At 36.3% G+C, this 23409-nt stretch overlaps 1 protein-coding gene across 1 annotated transcript in view; it reads right to left on the bottom strand.

Annotated features, from left to right (window-relative positions):
• CNKSR2 (connector enhancer of kinase suppressor of Ras 2) overlaps positions 1-23409 on the bottom strand; it is a 274536-nt gene that overhangs the window by 60028 nt on the left and 191099 nt on the right. The window contains exons 14-15 of the mRNA XM_055339141.1: positions 3016-3064; positions 2436-2608 (exon numbers count right to left, since the gene is read on the bottom strand). Of these exons, the coding sequence (XP_055195116.1) occupies positions 2436-2608; positions 3016-3064 (222 nt within the window). The remainder of the gene's footprint in view (positions 1-2435; positions 2609-3015; positions 3065-23409) is intronic.

Genomic DNA, 23409 nt, shown 5'->3' with positions numbered 1-23409 from the left:
CATAAGTAGTTTTCTCACCAGAATGTATATATACTTTTATAACATATAAAATAACTTCAGTCCATGTTCACCATTCATAATTTTCTGTAATTTTTAATGTTCAGATGTGACATATATTGAAGTTTACTAATTCAATTCCTTTTCCACCTCCAGAAAGTTTTTTTAATCAAACCTGAATTAAATATGCTGTGTATTCAAGATTTTATAAATGAAATAAGTTAATCTGATCTTCAAACATCTAACTTGGTATGCATACTATTTATATACATGGTCATCTTCTACTTGGACAATTCAATGAAATCCATAAAATCCTCCTACTCTAATGTGGCATGGAAAAACAAGATAGGAGAATTATCCAAAATCTTATGTTAGGTACAACTTATTTCAACTAGGCTAAGACTACCTTTGGCTAAGTCGTTGTTGACCCTTTCATCCAAGCTCCCAGACTTTTACTCCCCCAAACTTTGATCTGTGCTATATCAGTTCATGCCTCCTTATATATCAAGTTCAAGTGAGATTACACCCCCATCTGCTATCTTAAAGAAAAAAATACAGATTCTCAATTCTTTCATTGTGTATGTAAAATGTAAAACTTAATAAAAATATGGTATTATGGATAGTGACTGAAATGTGTGTTACAAAAAAAGAGAGTATTATAACTTTTTAAATATTTTCCAGTATTTGAGTATTTTTTTCTTCCAATCTTGGGGTAAACACAATAGTTTCAAATCTCTTTTTCAACTTCAATGTCTGTCATATCAACCTGGATATCTTTAATTTAAAAATTCTAAATTTTGAACAATTTAAAATATTTTTGGAGTAGATATAATCTTCCTGTAATGTGATGAGGGATTTTTACATTTCTCCTAAAAAAATCACACTTCTTCTTCTTAGATGTATACTATGGAATTATTCATTCACTTCTCAGAAGGCTAACATGGTAACAACTCTGAAACATAGCTACTGTTCAATAAAAAAGGGCCTCAGTTTTTTATCACTTACACTTTGAAAGAATATAATATAGCATACAGCAGACAAATCTACAAGTGAACTTAAAGAGAAGCAAAGACTATATTTTGATACTGTTTGATTGGCATATAAAAAGTATTTGATGTTAAATGAAAATATTAGTAAAATTGTTTTTTTATATCTAAAATAAGATACACTTAGTGAAATAGAAGACTTTTTAGGTAATTGTGTAATTGGAACAAATAATATCAAAAGTGCAGAAAATAACTAAATCCTTCTATATAATGTAGGCATTTATTTTAAATAGCAAAACCTTACTTTAAGATTTTACAAATGAATAAATCAATTTGAAAAATATTACTAACAGCGTATGTGTATTGAGTACTGAGTGAATGCTAGGCATTATTCTAAGTGGGCTTTACATGAACCGATTGATTTCATCCATATGATAACTCAGTGAGCTAGGCACTATTATTACTTCCCCTTTTTGCAGAGGAGGAAAGTGATGCGTAGTAACCCAGGTGGGTTAAGTCTATTCTCTTAAACATGACAAACATAACTCCTCTAGACATTTTATGTTATAATCATAAGTATAATTATGTTAAATTATACTTCAAAAATTAATCTTCAAATGCAAATTGATGCATGTCTTAACATAATAGTATTCCTATAAGACTATGTGGCCAGCACACCATATTAAACCATGTACATTTTTTGAGAAAACAAATGAACAATAGATATTATTGTTAAAAAACTCTTAATAAGGTGAACTGAAAGATGTCTATGGCAAAAGAATAAAAATAAATGCAGAGTCAAACAACGAGTAAGGTATACTCTTGTGTATCTGTTGTGATAGGTAGTAGGTCATGATATAACTACTCTGGATAAAGATGTGTTTACTGCAAATGAAACAGGAAATCCTAAGAACAACTTAAATATATTATATACACTTCCCTCTCCCCATCCCTCAAATGGTCCAAATGAAATGGATATTTGCAGATTTTTAAAACTAGTCTTCTAGTTCATGTATTCTTTAGGAAAAACAAATAAATTCATGTGCTCTTAATTTACTTAAATTATTAAAGAAGTTCCCCCCTCAAAAAAAAAACAAACAGAAAAAATTTAAACTTTACGCAAAAGTGAGACATTTGAAAGTCTACTTCAAATTCCATATATAATCCTTCTAGTTAAGCTATTGCCGGAATTAGTTTGACATTTTGAATTAGATACACAAAATTTTATCTGTGTTTCAGATATGTTGCCACATTCAAATAATTTAGACAACTATCTTCCCAAACCCCCCAAATGCAGTCATTTTAATAAAGGCAGATTGAAAAATAACTAGCGGAACTCTCTTGAATTAACATTAAGGTGGTTATATAGTTTTAAAATAGAAGTCCCCAAATGGTGATTCTTTGGGTTAAAGACAGAAAATGAATGAGAAAATAAAACCTGCTTTGTCTTACCTCCTCATTAATATACCAATACAGGGATGCATCCTTTAGGACAAACCAATATTTCTTCCATTTCTGTGAAAAATAACTCTTCGCATCTTTCTTTTTCCAAAGCCAACCTTCACAGTCACCCCGGCCAAGATCTTTGCAAGAAATCCGTCTTTTGCTCTTGCCAGCTATAGGACCTAAAGATCATAGTAGGTAAAAATGCTCTTTAAATTTTATACAAGTGTGAAGGTAGAAGATTAATCTATAGCTCATAAAGATAACAACCTTAAAAATTCTTATTTTTATATCATCTCAGAATAGAAAACTATGGAAATCTTTGATATCTTTCCTCCCATCTAAGTGACATGTAATGTAATCAGAAATGTGTAATCCCAGTCTCAAAACCAGTTGAGACTATTTATTGTAAAAGGAACCCCTTCATCACAATTGACCTGAAAGAGAAGCTGGTCTTGGTAGCTCTTGCTAGGGGACTGTGTTCTTCCAAACCACAGTGGGTTCAGGCAAGAGAGGATGGGTGAAAGATGCTGATGATTATCACAGTGCAAACTAAGCAGCTATATATTTCGTTTCCTTTCCTTCTCACCTTTGTTTTTCTTCTTTGATTTATGTTGCAGTGAGGACTGCTGAAATGTCTGAAATCAAAGAAAGGGAAGGTTATTATTTGATACTCAGGGTGCCATCCACAGTGCCAGCATGCTGCACAGAACTCTCAAGAACTGAACAATGACTCGGAACCCAGGTCAGAGAAAGCATCTTCTTTTTCCAAAGACTCAAAACAAATTCATCTATATCATGTCACTTAACTTTCTAATCTCCCACAAAGCAGGAGAGGATATTATCATTGTCTTTCTTTTGTAGTCAGAGAAATCAGGGCAGTGGTGAAACTCAGGGCTTTTACATATATATATTGCTCATATATATTGCTTTCCCAGGCAATAGGTCATTTGATTCTCACAAAGTCAAATAGGACTCTCACTTGTTACTTTGAAGTTCATTCCCTTTCCATAAGCCAACAGCACTTGGATGAATATTTTCTTGTCATGCCTATTTCTGTCACTAGTACTGGGAAGTTATCTTCATATAAGTGATGTCAGTACCTTGGCTCTTCAGTTAATCATCTCCAAAGATCTTTACTTCTCTTCTCCTCAGCTCCCTATTCCCATGACCAGGTTTGTTATCTTAAGTACACTTCAACCACTGCCTCTATTACTGACATTTTATGTAGCCCAATAGCTTCAACCTAGTCATTTTTAGAAAATCTCTAAGGAAGCATCCAATTTGTCGACCTTACCACCCTTTTGTGCCTTTTTCTTTCTCACTCAGTTTTCAGGAGACTTCATTATAATCACTACACTGAGCCATGCTCTCTCTATCATACTGGTCTAGCTAAACCTGTCTATCTGTCTGCTCTATACTAAGTATCAGAAAGGCTTAAATGTCTTAAGGGAAAAATCCACAACTGGTCTAGCTTTTTTTCTTAAGGGAAAAAATCCACAACTGATCTAGCTTTCAATGACTACAAATCACTGGTTCCAGTCAGTCAGTCTACTAAGCTACCTTGTCGTTCAGTGGTATAATGAGGTTAATTATGTTCACATGATTAGCTAGCTAATGGGGTACAGAGATAGCATGTGCAATTTCATTCATATATACTCCTTCAAAATGAATTTTAGGTATCAGGATCTTCTTTTTCTTTACAAAGGTATGCCTGTAAGGAGTAATTGGATTTTGTTTACGTAAAATTCGCTGGTCTTGGTTTCATACAATAAATACATTTGTATTCTGTGACATACTTTCTTATTTGGTATCTTTGTTCATAAAATAACATTCTACTAATATAGCAATTTTCTTATTTTGTGTATGGTTTACTTAATTCTCATGAGTATGGTATTATGGATGGATACTAGGCCTAAAGATAAGGATCTGATAATTTGCTCATATACAGTATAACTAAGAAATAATTGTCCTCAAAGCAATAGAAACATGTCTGTATGAGGTGTGTGTGTTTACAAAATTTTGCAGGATACATGGCTACAGAAATCCATAATCAATTTTGGAGAGAAAACAAAAGATAAAATCTGTTATGCTGTGTTGATTGTCTTGAGTGCGCTTTGTTTCAAAAAAAAGAGCTCAAATAGTAACTCAGGCTGTGCTCAAGTATAGGTAATTTATATATAGTTATTTTCCCTAAAGTGTTTGTCTGTAAAATGATTTTTTTCCTTTTGTGTTTCCTCAAGTACTCATTGTAATCTTATAGTTCATTATTCTTAAAAATGACAAAGATGGGTGTGGTTTGTTTTTAGGGAACTACACGTATTACAGACAGCTCAAAAGAATTGAGTTATATAAGGTACCTCCTATACTTTTTGTATGCTATTCCTGAGATCCTGGAGGTCTACTTTAAAATCTACACAAAAATATTTTATGTTCTCCAGGCTTTCTTTTAATAAGATTATCTTTTCATAGAAAAGATATATGCATAGATATATTTTCATACTGACTGTGATTGCAGAGTATAATAATCAGTGTACTTATTGTTGAAACCCAAGAACTCCAAGGCACACAATACAGATTTATCCAACATTCAAAAAAGCAAAGCCATAGATGTCTTTTGTAAATATTACAATTAAATTATCTTAAAAGAGAGTTCATTTTTCTGAGTGACATGACATTTTCTAAAATAAAAAAAAGGAATTGAACTACAGTTGAGCCTTGAACAATGTTACAATGCTGGGGGTTAGGAGCACCAACCCTGTAACTTTTGACTCCTCCAAAACTTTACTAATAGCCTACTGTTGACCAGAAAGCTTACTGATAATGTGAACAGTTGATTAACATATATTTTGTATGTTGTATGTATTATATACTGTATACTTACAACTTTTTCTTTTTTTTCAGTATTTCTATGCAATGTGGTTTGTCTGAGTTTTTTCCAATTGTCACCCATCTCTAAAAATTTTTCCATTATATTTATTGAAAAAAATCCACATATAAGTGGACACAATGGAATTCACATAAAAATGAATAACTTGTGTTGTTCAAAGGTCAATTATATGTATTTTTGAAAGTAATAGGAAAAGCAGTGAAAACTACAATTAAGGAAAAAGGTCTCTTGAGAAGAGAGTTAGTACAGCAGGCTTCAGGCTCTAATCTCAGAAGGGTCTGCTTGCAAGGTTAGACATCAGCTTCCATCTGGGAACTCGGCTGGCAGTTCCCTATACTGATGAGAGCTTCACTAAGCAACAAGACTGTTTTGCCCACCCAGGGACTAAACACCTGTTTTTCTTTGGGGAATCTAGAATTTTTGTAGTTGCTAGACAGAGGATGTCTCTATGACCAATCCAATAAAAGCCTTCGGTGCTGAGTCTTTAATGGGCTTCCCTGGGCAGAGACACTATACACGTGACTGCATTTTTGCTGCTTGGGTGAAATTGCACTCTGCATGATCTGTCACAAAGAGAGAGCAGAGGAAGCCTGAACAAAGATTTCTCCAGATCCCATAGGTGTCTTTTTTCCTTACTGCTCTGACTATACCTCCTTGCTGTGTTACTGCAGTAAATCTTAGCTGTGGGTAGAACTACATGTGGAGTTTTGTGAGACCTTCCAGTGAATCACGGAACATGTGGGTGATCTTGGGGACCCCTGAAAAAGCCTCCTATTCAAAAGAGTTCTTACAAACTTGTATTAAAATTATTCATTGTTCATATGCATAAATAAGCTACTGACAGTGAAGGTTTCCTCATGTCATCAGTGGTGGGGTGATTACTCCTGAAGTGCAAATTTATAATCCTGTGTAGTCTTTTCTAGTAGCACTGATGGAATTATTCATTCTGAGTGACAAATATTTAATTGGTATCACTTTTTTTTCAGATCCTAATGATATCATGAGAAATTTAATGTAAGCAAGACATTAAGAAGAGACCTATGACTGTAATGGCTAACACAGCAGATCATATAAGGTGCAATGACTGAAAAAGAAAAAAAAGACGCCTGGAATCTTTGTTTTCATGATAATGAATGCTTTTCTCATGATAGTGGAATTTACAATATATTTTATTTTTTTATTTCTCTTATTAGCTTCAGATCATCCTTCTTCCAGGTTCATTCTCAAGTATATTCTTTAGAAGTTCTTTCATAACAGTCTATTGAGTAGCAAACTCTTCTAGGTTTTTATGTTTGAAAATATAAAAATCCTTTACTCTCAAATAATAGCCTAGCTGGGCATAGAATACTGAGTTGAAAATAATTTTCCCTCAACAGTTTGAATATATTACTTTATTTTCTTTTGGCATTTATTGCTACTCTTAAGACATCTGTAGCTACTCTGTCATTTGTCACAAGTTATGTTTAGTCTCTTGGTAGCTTTTAAAATATCTTTATTCTTGATAGTCTGCAATTGTACCATGAAGTGTTTAGGTTGTAATTTCTTTTAAATAATCCTATTTTTGGGATGCCTGGGTGGCTCAGTGGTTGAGCAACTGTCTTTGGCTCAGGACGTGATGTCGGGGTTCTGGGATTGAGTCCCACATCGGGCTCCCTGTGAGGAGCCTGCTTCTCCCTCTGCCTATGTCTCTGCCTCCCTCTCTGTCTCTCATGAATAAATAAATAAAATCTTTAAAAATCCTACTTTAAATTCATTGTGTTGTCCTTGAAGGTATTATTTCTTTAATTTTGAACATTCAGGTACTATGTCTTCAAATGGTCTTCTTAACCAGTCTCTTTTTTCCCCTCTAGACATATGTTGACACTTCCCAATTTATCATCAATGTATCTTTCATATTTTTTATCTTTTATATTTTTGCAATGCTTTTTAGGTAAATTCATTCTGATATCTTCTAATTTTTTAATTCTCTCTCTTATTGCATCCAGTCTAAAGTTTATCCTATTTACAGAGTATTTATTTCACTGACTATATTTTACATATCCAGGATGTCTAGTGGGTATTGGCTCTTTTGCATATCCACTGTTCTTAATCATTCTGTTATTATTTCAAAATTTATTTTAAGTGCTTTGTGGATTTTCCATAGTTTGTACTTAGTAAGGAAAGAATCACCTATGTACAAGTCATAGCTCTGGTCAGTAGCTGTTTTTTTATTTAATCTCCTCACTCATGGGTAAGGAAGCTCTGCTTGCTTTCTCAGTTTTTTTCACTCAATGAGTCAGTCCTCAGTTTCCTGACATGGCTGCAGTCTATTTGTTCCCTGATACCCATTACAGTGGACTCTCAGCCATTTTTAAGTCTTTCTGGACTCAGAGTCTACCAGGTATGTGGTTTTAGTTCTCATTCATCACTGAGCAATTTTGTTCTTTTTTTCTGGTCCTTGGAAACTAGATCTTACTTTTGACCATGATTATAACTTATTATGTGTTTGGAGTAGGGTGAGTGTGTGAGTGTGTGTGTGTGTATATGTGTGTGTGTATTTAAAGCATAAGCTCATAATGCTTACTGACCACAAAAATAGATTTTCTTTCTAAGCATTTGTTTTGTTTTTGTTTTTAATGATTTTATTTATTTGTTTATGAGAGACACACAGAGAGAGAGAGAGAGAGGCAGACATAGGCAGAAGGAGAAGCAGGCTCCTCACAGGGAGCCTGATGTGGGATTTGATCCTGGATCCTGGTATTATGCCCTGAGCTGAAGGCAGATACTCAACCACTGAGCCACACAGACATCCCATTTCCTTTGTAAGCATTTGTGAAGATTAACTGCCTTGAAATTATGTTTTTACCTTATTTCCTAAATTATCTTTCAATAAAATCTTTCTTTTTAAAATATTTTTTATTTATCGAGAGAGAGAGAGAGAGAGAGAGACAGAGAGAGAGAGAGAGAGAGAGAGAGAGAGAGAGAGAGAGACTGTGCCCAAGAGCAGGGGAAGGGGCAAAGGAGAGGCAGAGAAATCCTTAAGCAGACTCCCCGCTGAGTGAGGAGTCCGATGTGGGGCTCCATCCTAGGACCTTGAGATCATGACCTGAGTCGAAACCAAGAGTCAGACATTTAACTGACTGAGCCACCCAGGTGCCACTCAATAAAATACTTTTAATGCCCTCACTAATACTTTCTGTTTATTGTAGTAAGCATCTAGGTGAAAGTTCTTTGGATTTTCTCCCTAAGAATGTCTACAAACTCTCATCTTTAGTAATGTACCACTTCATATGGTTAGCTAGGAGTTCTCGTGTGAGTTGCAGGTTTCCTAACTCAATTTAACGTGTACAAAACTGAGCTTATGATATCCACCACCTATCAGCCAATCTGCTCCTCTCCTGGTCTTCTGTACCTTAGTAAATAGCAAGTCCATTTCCTCATTGTCCTCCCTGCCTCTGTTCTTACCTTCTCTATTTTTAACACAAGAGCCAGAGTGATCTTGTTAAAATATGATTTGAACCGTGTCATTCCTCTACACAAAACTTCAACTGGCTTCTTATTCTATTTTGAATCAATGCAAAAATACTTGCAATGTTCTCGAAGGACCTGCATTGCCTGGCCCGTCTGCCTCCGGCCCCTCTACCTTTGCTAACTTTGCTCCAGTCACACATGCTGCAGCTAGAGCAGGCCAAGTAGAGTCACACCTTAGGGACTTTACTCTTGCTGTTCCTTTTGTCTGAGATGTTCTTGGCCCAGATGTTGTTGGGGCTCACTCCCTTATCTTCTTCAGATCGTTACTCAAATGCTTTCTTTTTAGTAAACTCTTCCCAGACTTCCCTATCTAAAATTGTTACTCTCGTTGCCCTCAATGCTTCCTGTTTCCCTTCTCTGCTTTATTTCTCTCCTTAGCACTCAGCATTACTGAAAGTACTTATATTTCTTGTTTATTGCTCAGCCTTCCCTCCAAATATAAATGGCATTAAGGGAAATTCTGTCTATTTTATGCACTGTTTCATCTTCTGCCTAGAACAGGGCCTAGTAGAGGAAGTACTCAATAAATACTGGTTGAGTGAATGGACGTTGAGCAAACCATCAGCAAAGAGCATAGGATGTGGTCTTAATCAGGTGATTGTTTTAACCTGAAGAAGTCCTGCCACAGGGGAAATAAATAAGCTAGGTATCTTTTCTCCAATAATCCATGTATAGGTCTGTGCTTTAGTAGGCTGTTTCTTTTGGTAGATAAGAAATATTCCTTTTTGTCCACTCTCCTTTAGCATTACTTGCATTGAGACAGTCTTAGTGCACTTAATGGTTTAAATTTGAATTCAAGATATGGCTGGCAAAAGGAAATTAAATCTGTGTCAAAAGATAAATATGCAAATAATTATATGATGAATTATGAATGGATGTGTTGAAATCATAATTCTCCCCATAAAAATAGAATGTGCTAAAATAAAAGGCCATTATGAAAGTATTGTTGATCCTCTACTTAACCATGGCGATGCATGCAATAGTATTCTGTTTGGCTATAAAAGATCCCTTTTTCAGACGTTTGCCTGAAAAGACCATTTATCTTTCATTTTGTCCACAGATGTTCTGTTCAAACTCCATTCCCCCCTCTTTTGGATGAGGAAGTGTGGGGGAGGGTAATTTGGGTCATTCTTATCCTGAAACTTTCAGAAGCACTTATTTTAATTGTGGAAGAAAATGACAGGTTCTGTGTTACATTTTGAAAGCTCAGCTACTATTAAATTCTTCTCAAGTTGCAAATTGCTACACTTATGGAAAAATTTGCAATCAAAATACTCTCTTGTTGCAATATAGCAACTTCCTCTTACTGTAATTTTCTGCAAAGTTCCAACATTCCTGCACTGACTAGTCAAACCAATAGCTTATTTTCTTATACATAAGAAAAGAAGGTGCTTAGCAATTTCAAACACTCGGGATAAATGATAGCTACTTTCACATATTTAATTTTTAAATAAATAAACAAATGCTTTTGAGATTTAAATATTTCACAAAGAAAAGCATTTTGCCTTACTTTCTCATTATTGCTGCTGGCAGAAAAAAAGTCTAAATATGAAGAAGTGGGGTAAGATGCTAATGGGACTAAATATTAAATCAAGAAATCTTCCACTTACAAGAAATAAGGGCATAAATTGAACAAGTTTGCTGTTTGTGGTAGCCTTGCACATTCTGCTGCATGGGAGAGCAACTGTAAACTGAATGGGGGACGGGGGAGACTTTTGACGCACACGAGGTCTTTGGGTACAGTGGGGTGAGGTTGCTCTGGATTCTGTCAATAAGGTTAACCTGACTTTATATTGACAGAAAATGTTTCTGCAGGCACTCAAAAATAAGCGTGCTTTTCAAAATAATAAGCATGCTAATAAATTAGCAGCCAAAGAATAAAAAGGCAGTAATTAGGGGGTGGAATTTAGAGGTCAAACTCATTAGGTTGGGCAGAATCAACATTTCATCAAAAGAATATCACATGTATCAGATTCTGAAGGAAGAAAATGATTGAATCCTATTCAGGATCCCATTAGGTGATACCTCTTTTCCTATGGGGTGGTAAGGTAGGAAGAAGAGTGATTAGTGGTGAGTAGTTGAGAAGGGTAACAAGAATCACCACCCTTGGGGGGCATCTGGATGGGTGGCTTAGTCAGTTAAGTGTCTGCCTTTGGTTCAGGTCATGATCTCAGAGTTCTGCACCACATGGCGCTCCCTGTTCAGCAGGGGGTCTGCTTCTCCCTCTCTCTCTGCCCCTCCCCCCTACCTGTTCTCTCTTGCTCATTCTCTCTCAAATAAAAGAAAATCTTTTTAAAAAAAGAATCACCATTCTTGGGAAACAGGAACTGTCATTCTTGGTCACAATAATGATCATTTACTGAGGGCTTCCGTGTCCACACTGTCTTAGGGACTTTATATCAGTTATTGACTTTAAACCTGACAATAAACCTTGAAAGTAGTTATCATTAATACCATTTTAAAGAAGAGAAAATTGAGACACAGGATGTGTAAATAGCTTGCTCAGGACCACAGAGATAGTGGCAGAATTAAAATTCAATCCCAGGTCTGTCAATCCCAAAACCTGTTCTCCTAATCACTCTGTGCAATACTGCCTCCCAAATAAGTACTCTGTAGTCATAGTAACAGTGTGAGAGTAAAGAAAAACGGCTTATGACATGAAGATTTCCACTTATGAAAACCTCTCATGACATGTGATAAAAGTACATTGCTATGTGGAAAGAAAGGATTCTATAAAACAGAAAGATACTAAGGGTAACGTTTTATTATTAATGGAGATAATTCAAACTGGAAACATTTAACCAATTTCTAATTTTCATGCTTTTGTCAATTTTATTTTAATTAGCAAGTTATATTGCTCTGTGGATTAAAATAGAGATTTGTAGGGTTTTTCTTCTTTCTTGGGGGGGGGTGACCATTAATCATAATATCTTCATGAGAGGAGCTCTCATGTTAACATTTTAATTTTGCAAATGAAATAGAAACTAAGGTACAGAAAGGTAATAAGGCTCAGCCAAGTTAGACAAGGATGGGACTGCAGTCATATTTTATTCAAACCTATTAATAGTGTTAATTGAACTCAGTGCAATTAAAAAACCCTATGTCAATACTGATGAGGAAATCAGTGATCCAAATAAGGCAAGCCTACCTCTCCACTAATTCTTTACACAGGAGAAATCTCCTGGAGCTGATTCATTGTGTTATGCAATTTTTCACCTGATACACTGCTGATTATTATGCAATGCCTTAAAATTACTTGGTTCGCTTTCTCAAGATGTGGTTTCTAACTACTGCATTAATTTCTATAAAGGCAGAAGCCATCTGCTTTAGTTCACCACGCTATACTCAGCTCCTAGCACAGGACCTGATATATAATAATCTGTTGAAAGCATGAATCAAACAGTTCCTAAACCACCTGTGTGTGCAGGACACAGAGGCTATGCATTATGACATCTCACATGTAATCTGTCAGCACATCCTGTCCATTCTCCCTTCAAAACATATCCAGAGTCCAACCTCTTCTCCACTTCCACTTTAGAGTCCAGGACTAAGCCACTATCATCTCTCACTGGAATCGACCAGATCCTATCTTGTCTCTTTGCTTTCACACTTACTTCAGCCCCTTCAGTTTATTCTCAACACGTCAGCTGGAGTGACACACTTCGAATGCTTATGCTTCAACTAGGATGGAATGCTTGGTACCTTACCCCTGCAGCAATTGGGATAGGAATCAAGAGACCTGACTTCTAGTTCTACATGTTCCAGTCTATATTCCAGCTCTGTGATTGCGGTCAAGCCACTGAAGTACTCTTGACCTCTATTTCTTCATCTGCAACATCAGGGATTTGGACCAGATGCTCTGAGAATATCTCACAGTTCACTAACATGATTCTGACTTAAAAATGGGAAAAATGGCTGGTCGCCAATGTACATCCAATTGTTGACATTTTATTAATTATGTATATCCATAATCAGTGTCAGTCTTAACACTTAATGCTAGATTATTCATTGAAAGGCACTTAAGTTTATACTTAAGCTCCACCATGTATGGAAGTAACTTATCACCAGCCATATTAGATACAGCTATTTTGGGGTGCTTGACTAATGTGTTCAATTAACACAGATTTTGCATGAATCAGAGGCAGAAAGTCTAAATAGGTGAAAAGCAGAACGAGGGCAGTTCTTGCTCCTGACACTTCTATTTGACAAACTGTCGACATCTGGGTGTTAGAGAAATCAGGGTAGGCTTGCCCATCTTTCATGACAAAGAAATGTTTATGATCAGGAAAAACTGAGAGAACCAGATTTTCTATCTGAAGACTACTCAGTGACAAGGAAATAAATTATATATAAAAAAGGAGAAATAAATAATATAAAAGTAATCACCTCTATAAAGAATTCACAAAACCTAAAAATCTCAAATGAGGCTACTGTATATGGCATGATAACACTGTCAGCAATGATATAACTGCATCATAATTATTGAAAAATTTTCCTGGGTATTGACTTTCTAGCGTTACTTAGAAGAGTATGAAACTAACAGCTTTTTCTGGATGCCTTTATTTTTAGGTTTGTTGCTCTGATATATTGTGCAGATTTTCTTGTCATGAAATTCTTGCCATGTCAGTGTAATTCATTTCAAGAGTGCTAGCTTTTATCTAAATACCTTTATGGCTAAGAATATGTTTATATTAAGCTCTTATTCTGAGATTTTTGCCTTTAGAGAGTAGACAAACTCTCCAAGACAACCACTTCAAATGTTTCTACATTTGCTAGTTTTGCTGCAGTTTTCTTGATCTGGAGATTTTTTTTCTTATCAGAAAATCAAGGAGGATGGTGGATAAAAATAAAAGTTAAATTTAGAAAGTTTTAGAAGTCACTATATATGCAATTCATTTTATAATAAAATACTTGAGAAAGATCATACTCTTCTTTCTCTTCCATTCTAAACCATGTAGTAGGACATGATTTTGAGACTAAGAAAGCAAAACTGTTTTTATCTAACAGAAGGGAAAAAAAGGACTTGATGGGAAGTTTTTTTTTTTTAAATTCTGTGTTTGCAGCAGGAATCAAATCATCATTACGCTATCAATTTAGATGGCATTTTCCAGAGTTCTCTCTGCAGTGCTATGCTCATCTTATAAATGAGAAAACTGAGTAAGAGAAAGAAAGCAATTTATGCAAGCTCAGATATGAAAAATTAGATTTCTTCAGGGCCTGATGTGTGCTGCCAGTTCTCCAGAACTGGTTGCCTTAAATGCACCTAGATTAGGGTGGGTTTGTTCTCACCCCAGTGGTATGGACGTTTTGGGAGTATGGTTGGAGGAAAGATACTAAGAATATCGGTGCAGTACCATAGTGCCAGACACAGTATCAGATACTTCACATAAACTATTATCACAGGGAGTCAAAGCTCTTATCTAATTAAAAAACATCTATGGCGGGGGGCGCAAAGGAATATAAGATACAATAGCCTTAAAACTATTTTTATAGCAAACAAAGAAGTGGATTTCATATGGCTGTTTCTCATGGCAGCTGTCTGATAGAAAATGAGGATGTGATGCTAAAACACAACTACGTGAAGGAGGTTCAACAAACTGGCAAAGGTAACATGATGGAGGTATATGGGCCTTGTGGTACTCCTCCTCAGAGTATGAAAGGAACTCTTTAAGGAGTTGGTGAATGTATTAAGTAGAATTAAGTATTAAGTAGAAACCTCTTTAGGTAAATTAGACATGTTATCCAAATTATTGATTCTATTAGTCAATCACTTGATTGAAGATAGATAAATGACAATTTGAAGTAATATTTTCCAATATATGCTTTGGAAAATAAAGTCCGTGGGCTGTACGGATGATATCTTCATAGATGTGGGCTGTGCCTTGAGTCCACTCCAGATTCATGATAATTTAGAATTTTTCACTTTACCACCGATTTTCATGCGGACTGTCACTAGAGAATTTGCAAAGCAGATTTTACCTGGTAGGCACCTATAGTGGCCACAGAAAAGGAGACCTTGATGTGGTGGCTTCTGACTGTGTCAACCTGGCAAAGCTGGAACTAACTACGTGTCTCAGAATTCCCTTCTCTGCTCTGTATGGTTCTAGTTAGGGCTGGCCACAAATAAATTTGTGTGACTTTTGGAGAATACGAGTGAAATAGCAGCCTGAATATGCCCTGAAGGCTGGCACAGCACATCACTCAGCGCTGTAGAGCACACACATTGTCCTTGTTGTGCTGCATGTTGGTACGGGTCAGTGGCTGGACCCACAACTTCAGCTCTGCTAGGTCCTGGGCCAGGAGCCTGTGAATGTCCACAGTGGAAGACACCAGCTTTGTTTTAATGTTGGAGGGAACATTCTAGTTTGTGCTCATGGGTTCCAGTTTATCTTTCTCTCCCTGGCTTCACATCCAGATATTCAGGACCACTGTCTCTGCTGAGGTATCTTAACCAGCTCCTTAACTGAGCAGGGTCTAGCCCTTTATTCCACATTACTTAGCGCTTCTTCACTGATTGAATCCTGACTAATACACTCATTAATGGCCAAAGAAGATGTATGTTTTAGTCCTAGATAGCTTTCTAATTTGCTCCTTGGGAAATAAATTCCTCTCCATGTAGATGAATTAATTTCTTTTCCTTATGACATTAAGAATACCTCCTATGTGCCCAGCACAGGAAAAAAACTTTATATACAATGTATGATTTAATTGTGAAGCAGCTGAGTTAGGTAAGTATTATCCTCTTTTTACCGATGAGAAATTGAGGTTCAGAAATGTGTCTAGGTTCATACAGCTGGCTTCAGACTCATGTTCTATAAGTACAGCATTATTCTCAGCCATCTGAATCTTAGAAAAGGCAATTCTTTTCTTTAGTGCCGAGCCCTTTTATTCAGAGGCGGTTAGATACAAGAACCACTATCTCCTGAGGCCACTTCAAAGTTATGACAATAAAAGAAAATATGAGAAGATAACTTAATCTCCTATTTCTTATAGCAAGAAACTTTGCATCTAGTTAATTTAAAATTATTTACAGGGATGCCTGTGTGGCTCAGTGGTTGAGTGTCTGCCTTCAGCCCAGGTCCCGGGATCGAGTCCCACATCAGGCTCCTTGCATGAAGCCTGCTTCTCCCTCTGCTTGTGTCTCTACCTCTTTCTCTCTGTGTCTCTCATGAATAAATAAATAAAATCTTTTAAAAAATTATTTACATATTAAGAAAAGGAACTGAAACATGAATCTATTTCTCAACATTCCAGATGGTTTTGGGTTCAGGTCTATTAGGATACTGTTCTTGGCCTAGCCTGATATTTGCAGAGATGTTAAAAACCAGATTTAGCAATAGCATTTAGAACTGAGACTCTAGGTTGTGTTTGTGTACTTTGGCCCACTGACAGTTGCTGTCTAAGCCAAAAGCCAATGAAGAGTCCATGGAAGCTGCAAACAATTTAACACTCTTCTTCGAAAAGTTATCTTCAAGAAACTAGAACATAATAGTAGTTAGTAAGTGTGCCCTAAACTTCATTCTCATGTAAGATATGGGCCATGAGATGCAGACATGGAGTTTGTTAAGACGAATCTTTGTATGACATTTGGGTATATGCAGCAAATCATTAGGTCTACATCGTGGAATTACAGGATACTAAAACTGTCAAGGGGGTAATATATTTTAGGAGTTGAGCAAAGAAAATAATTTGGTGTAGATTATAATTCTTCAATCAAAAGAGGCTTTAAAGAGTTCTGAGGTAAAATAGTTTTACCTGGAGTTTTATTAAACTTGAGACGTTTTATTAAATGAGTTATGGTGGTGAAATAATGTGGGTAATATGATTATGGGAGCTAAAAAGGCCTACTGGCAAAAAAAAGTTGAGGATATTTTTTGTGAGGCTATATAGCTAGAAGACATAGGTCTATAACACAAGAGAATGGGGCTTCTTTGACCTCTCTGATCAAGGCAGGTACGTCCCTAAATATTGACCTTAACAACCAAGCCAAAGACCTCTCATCAGAATTTAGGTCTTACTTTATTTTTTTCAAAGGCAACAAGGAATTTGTAATAAGACTCAAACTTAATAAATTTCAACTTAATAAATTCCTAATTCAATTCTTTTGAGTCCTGTTTTGCATGATGCCTCACTAATGAAGCCAGATTTTGTGTTTGGCTTCCTGGCAGCCATTATCCAACCAGGAACTAGCAGAATGAAACCCTTATTTGTTCAAAAATTAAACTGAAAAGAATGGCTTCGGTCTGAAGCAGGGCATCTTAGCAGTTTTTGATTGTGGCCCCTTAAGACATGCCAATAGTCCTCATGGACCACTGGTCTCCGCTTTATGACTATATAAGTACTGTTGGGTATGGATGATTCATAATATCATTTTTAGAAAATTGTCAGTAATACAAATCACAACATGCTACATAGTAAAGCAAACAACCTAAAACAAATGAAAACCAAAAGCGATGAAGTCTAACAGTAGTTTATAATGAAAAAGAAACAGTAACTGAAAACTACAGATAACTTAAAACAAATCCTAATGGCATATCATTACAGCATTCCTCCCGAAAATGGTAGGAACCTGAATCATCTGCACTTGTGCTTGTGCAGTAAGAGTGTGACTGCACCATTAGTTACATGGATACCAGGCTTTTTGGAAAAACAGTGAACTAGAATATTCGGTAAATTCTATTAATGCATTATTTTATGATTATTCCATTTGTAACCTTTTAAAATAATGTAGTATGTTATTATTAAGCAATATCTAGTCACAGGTGAAAATGGAAGTCTGTGCAATTATGTGTTATTTGCCCATAAGAATCAAAGAAAGGACCTCCATTTGTGCATCAAGCCTCAGCCACTAGGAGCCCTTTGCCAAGGACAGCCTATATGTGGAGAATCGCTGCTCTAGTAAAATTGCCCAACAGTAAATGCTTTTCACAGTATGCAGGGCTTTACTAACTGTGACATTAACACTCTAGAAATAATCAAGTCATCCACAGGAATCAGAGAGTATCTACAAATACGAGTACAATAATGTTTCCAATGGACATCTCACATGTCTGCATATACCATGGTGAAGAGAAACATCATGTCACACTGTACTATAGCCGTTGTCCAGATGGGTTAAGTCAAAATGCAGAGAAAGTGGTTATTATAAACAACTGTTGGGTCAGAGATGGCTTTTTAGCCACTAAACTTTAGTTTTATTTCAGTTTCATTGATCCTGAAATAATGCAGCCAAGTCAGGTAGCAATTAGACAAACCAACCTTTATGACTGCAGATACATTTAATTATAAATGTTTATATCCTGACAATATAGCATACTTTGCATCATAGTGAAAATAATAGCTGTCTTCTCTAATATATGGTAAAATATTACTCATAGTAGAAATGGCTTTATTCATCTAAAAATGTGAAATTTGGAGCCAGACTGGTTGCACTTGTGTTTCAAGTCTGTTGTTTTCTAGCTGTGTGACAAGTGAGGTAAACTCTGTGTTTCAGTTCTGCAAAATAGAAATAATAATAGTAGCAACCTCACAAGGTCAATTTGAGGATTCAATGAGATAATGTGTATAAATTCTTAGTATAGGAACTTAGTAAGCAATCAATCAGTGTCGGCTACTATTAGTAGCAGCAGTTGCAATATTATTATTAGTTAATATATATTCCATAGCACTTAGATTGAGCTTTACAGATGGTTGACACTACTAGAATTGCTATAGAGTTTCTGTTAAATTATGTGGGTTTTTCTGAGGGGCAAGACAGTATGCTATGAGGCCGACTGCTAATTTTCAAATCCCAGCTCTATCACTTACTATTTATTTAATCCATAGGCCTCAGCTTCCTAATCTATAAAATGGGAATAACGCCAAAACCTTTTTCACAGGGCTGTTATGAGGATGAAATGAGTTAAGATCTGTAAATTACCTAGAAGCATGTCTGTTGTATAATGTTCATCTACTTTTAAAATTAAAAAAATGTCTTTTAACAGTTCCCCACCTCCTTCTTCCAGGAGTTCCACCAAAAATACCTTCACAAGTTGATGAGGATGGCTAAAAGTATTTATTAGATGTAAAACAACAACTGAGTGTTTGCTTTTATATCCTAAATAACAAAGACAAACCACATAAATGTTGGAGTGTTAGGAAAAGATTATCCAGATTTTGGAGCACCTGCTCTAAATCTGTTTTAAATAAGCCATCTAAAATCACATTAATCAGTTTATGGAAGTATACATGCAAGTTGCCTGGATCCATAATCAAATTTTACCTGTTTTGGCATCTCAGCACATAGATTTAAAATAAGTTATTATTTTGTTTATGGATTTTTTTAGCAGCTTTAATGTGAGAGCAAGTTGTCATATGTATATCTTATTAAGGAAAAAAAAACCTGAATCTAATCATTCTTTATTTAAAGGCTTTTATCACTACATTTAAATTTCTGTCTGTCTGTCTGTCTGTCTCTCTTTCACACACACATATACACACTGCTGCCTGCCTTTTCTTCCTCTGCTCTCAAAGTCAGATGAGGACTTTGGCAGCTAACGACTCCTATATTTTCAGACAGAGAATCAGTGAGTAGGTAAAATAAAGTTATAGTCTTTTGAAAAATACCACAACATGCTTGGCTGACAGGTATATTGTGATCTCCATAATGAGATGGCAGTGATAGGAAGAAAGCAAGAACAAGCTGGGACTGAATCTCTGAGCTGGAGTAGAGGAGGTGGGGTCGGGGCTGAGGGAGAGCTAATCCTGTTGCCCTAAGGGCACCTGTGAAGCAGAGAAGTATTGTAAATCACCCTGATTAAAGGTGCAAACTGGGACATGCTTTGATAAGAAGCCCAACATGGTAAGTGTAAGTCACGAGGTGTTTCCAATACTCTAAAATGGGTGGGTAGCCAGAGGTAGATTCCACATGGCCTGTCTTCTGTAGCAATAAACCAAGCCAGATGCTCCTTGGCAGAGGTGCCAGTAAGGGCAGGGTTCCAATCGTTGGAGTGAAATGGAATGTTAATCGATAAAGCAAAGCAGGATTTAGTAATATGGACTAGATAAACATGACAAGGTATTCAGAGTCCAAGGGCTCTCTCCACAGGCACATGGGACACTGAACCTATGGTAATAAATTCCTGGCAACTTCCACTATGCATACACTCCAACTGAAGGCCTGTTTGTGTTGGGCAGGACATGGAGGTGGCTGTCTGCAGGCTGAGGACAACAAATGAGAGAGCCTGAGAAAGGCGGTGAAGTTCTTGTCACATTCAATCATTTATTTGTCTCATGTTTACTGAGCATTTATAAGATATAATACCTATATTCCGCATTGAAATATAGTGCTGAACAAGATGGAAAAACTTCCCTTTCTTGTCATGAACATAGACATGCCCTCCCTACTATGTACAAAGGAGAAAGACACCATGAATATAGTCACATAAATGAGTATATAATCATAAATCAAAAAAGGTTTTGAAGAAAATATAGAGGGTGCTAAGAGGCTATCATAGGAGAAGCTGATTGAGTTTAGAGGGTAGTGATCAGGCAAAGCCCCTCTGTAATTTCAGGTTTAGACGGGAGTCAGCCGGGGGGAAAAGGCATAAAAGCAGTTTCAGTACAGGGCACAGCATGTCAAAAAAGGAAAGAGGTAGCAAAGACTGGTGGATGATCAGGGTAGTCAGGACATAGTAAGTGAGTGCCTGTTAGACAAGTTTAAGAAAAATATATATATACTGGAATAATACATAGAACTAATAAAAAACTGTATATTTTATAATACCATAAACTTCTCAATCTTCTTTATTATTATATACACATTTCTGCTATAACTGCTAAGAGGAATGAGTCAAACAGTGAGATCAAACTGTATTTGCTTTGCTTTGTGTATTTTTATTGGGCTGCTTTCCAAAATAGACCAATGGGGATTATAATCTAGGTCTGCTTATGGGGAACCTCTCTTCTCCACCCCTCTCCAACCCCCACCACATAGACTACATTTTTTTGGTAAATTCTTTACAAGGTATTTAATGTCGATATAATCCTACTATTAAATTCAACTAGATTTTGTCTAAATGTGAAATCAGACCACAGGGAGCTAGTATATCACAGCAGAGATAGCAGCCTACGACACTCAGGACTCAAATCTTTAGAGTCCTCTTCCACTTAAGCCCTAGTTCATTAAAAATGGCTGTGTTATCCAAAGGAATAATTAGTAAGAATGATTAGTGGTTCCTCATGAAAGTGATTAAATATTGATATTGATCTTGTGTTTCCAGGCAATTTAACGAAAGGAAAAATCCTTTAATTTTTAAATAGGTGTGCATAAACAGATTAAAAAACCAAGAATTCCTGTGAAATATAAAAAGCAATACTTTAAGCATATGTTGTTTTGCCTCCGAGGTCCAGACAATTTTAACTACAATGATCTATAGTCTCAGCAATAGATTATGCCAAATAACTACTTGTGCTTTATAACAGCAGCAGATCTGTATGTTTTCCTGAACTTAATGAAAAATAGTAACACAGAGCAAAAGAGAAATCTGGGTACAAGTCAATCCAGATACTGAAAATGTTATTAAAATCAACATATGAAGGCACATGTTTCTTAAAGTGAAGCTTTTTTCAAAATTCACGCAATTGGTCGTTAAAGCATAAATTCATTTGTGTAAGGAATGCCTTCCATGCACAGAAAAGCAGGGGAGAGTGTGCAAACACCACTGAAGTAGGTGATCTGGGATCTCTAGTCCTTACTCTCACACTTTTTGGCAACACAGCTTTGGGTAAATAAATCACTTAACCTTTCTGAGTTTTGCCATTTGCCAATGTGGTTATTATGAAAGTTGAAAGATGTAACAAATGTGGAAGCTCTCTTGATAACTGTGAAGGTACTAAATTAGTGCGAGCCTTATAAGGTCCTCAGGGGAACTGAGAGCCTAATGAAAACACCACTAATACAGGTTTTGTTTTTTTGAACATTGGTTAGGCGTGCACTTCGGGGCTAACAATTATTTAGCTTCTTTTAAACCTGAGAATAGAGTTAGAAGTGTCAAGCCTACTAATCCTAGAGTCAGTGTTACATGAGAAGACTTCCCCCTCCCCAACAATTAACAATATTCCTTACTATACCCTGTTCCTTTGTCAAAAGGTAGTTGGAATAAATATCACCTTCTTACAGACTCAGGTAACATAAAAGTAGGAGTCAAAAGTAGACTGATATCTTTCTTAGAATAAACTTCTAGAAGTGAAGTTACTACACCTGGTTCTTGATACATATAACTAAATAATGCCCTTCAGAAAAGTGGTAACAGTTTATACTCCTCTACAATATTCAATATTCAGGATATTCCTGATTATCAGTTTGATTCACCTTTTACTATCTTCCATAAATTAATAGCTCAAAATCCACAATATTCATCTATTTGCCTTCCTCAAACAGTATACTCCTATCCAGATGTGCTTGACAGGATGGCAAAGGCTGAGTGTTTAAATGTGCTTTCAATGGCTTACTGCTCCTCTTAGGATAAATCTAAACTCTTTAATAGTTTACATGCTCTGGGTGAAGTGGCCTCTTCTTCCTTTTCCAGCCCTGGGAAGTTCCCTCTTAAACAGACCAGCTGTCTCATGTTTAGGTCTTTGTTCGGACAACATTACTTAGGACTGGAGCACCAGATTCTATAGGGAGCTCAATATTCAGATGGAATTTCTGACTAGTGACAGCAAAAGTGACCCCCCCCTTCATACAGCTGAGAGTACTGATTTCAGACTGACTACAAATGGCTGTAGCAAATATCATCACTGGATTTGTCAGTCACTTAGGGGAGCAGGTTTTCATATGCGCACTATTCTCTTAGAGAGGAAGAGGCTGGGGGGTGGGTAGAGAAGGAGCAGCTAGAAGTGCTAATTGCTCTTTTTAACCCAGATGAATGAAAAGATTTTTCTATACTCTGGTTTTATGAGAGAGCTCTAGAGGAAGTAAGCAGATGATTTAAAAGACTGGCTCGGAAAAGTAACTCAAGTATAAGTTATTAAATTTCTCACATTTTGTATCCCTAGATGGTATACCTTCCACTGCATTGACAGATTGAAATTTTTTGATACTCTGACCACCAAGCACAGTTGTTCACATTACTTTAGAACTTGTAATGCATGTTTTTTAAGGGTTCCTAGTAAGAAGCCATAGTTCATTCCATTGGCATGATAAATTCCCTTTTCAACAAAATGGCATACAATGGGTTGATTTCATCAACTGAGTGTTCTGGCTAACAAGATTCTCAGCCTCCATACTGTCACTGTCTTAGTTTCTTATCATCTGCCTGGCCTAGGCGTAATGGCTCTGACTTTGGCCTCCTACCTCTTCCCCAGTACTCTGCAACAGAGAGATCCAACAAGCCAATCTCATCATTTGAATCCCCAGCTCAAAGTTCTTCAGTAGTTTTTTTTTTTTTGATCACTGCAATAATGAGTCTAAGTATTTTCTTATAAAACTCCTGATCTAAGCCCTGCCTACCTCTCTAGGCCCATCTACCACCCCATCCTCATGTGTTTTCCCTCTATTTTGAATGAACTGGTAATTCTGAGCAACATGAAGTCCCTGGAACA

Source organism: Nyctereutes procyonoides, unplaced genomic scaffold (genome assembly GCF_905146905.1).
Source record: "Nyctereutes procyonoides isolate TBG_1078 unplaced genomic scaffold, NYPRO_anot_genome, whole genome shotgun sequence".
NCBI classification, from domain to species: Eukaryota; Metazoa; Chordata; class Mammalia; order Carnivora; family Canidae; genus Nyctereutes; species Nyctereutes procyonoides.
This window is presented reverse-complemented; position numbering and strand designations above follow the sequence as displayed.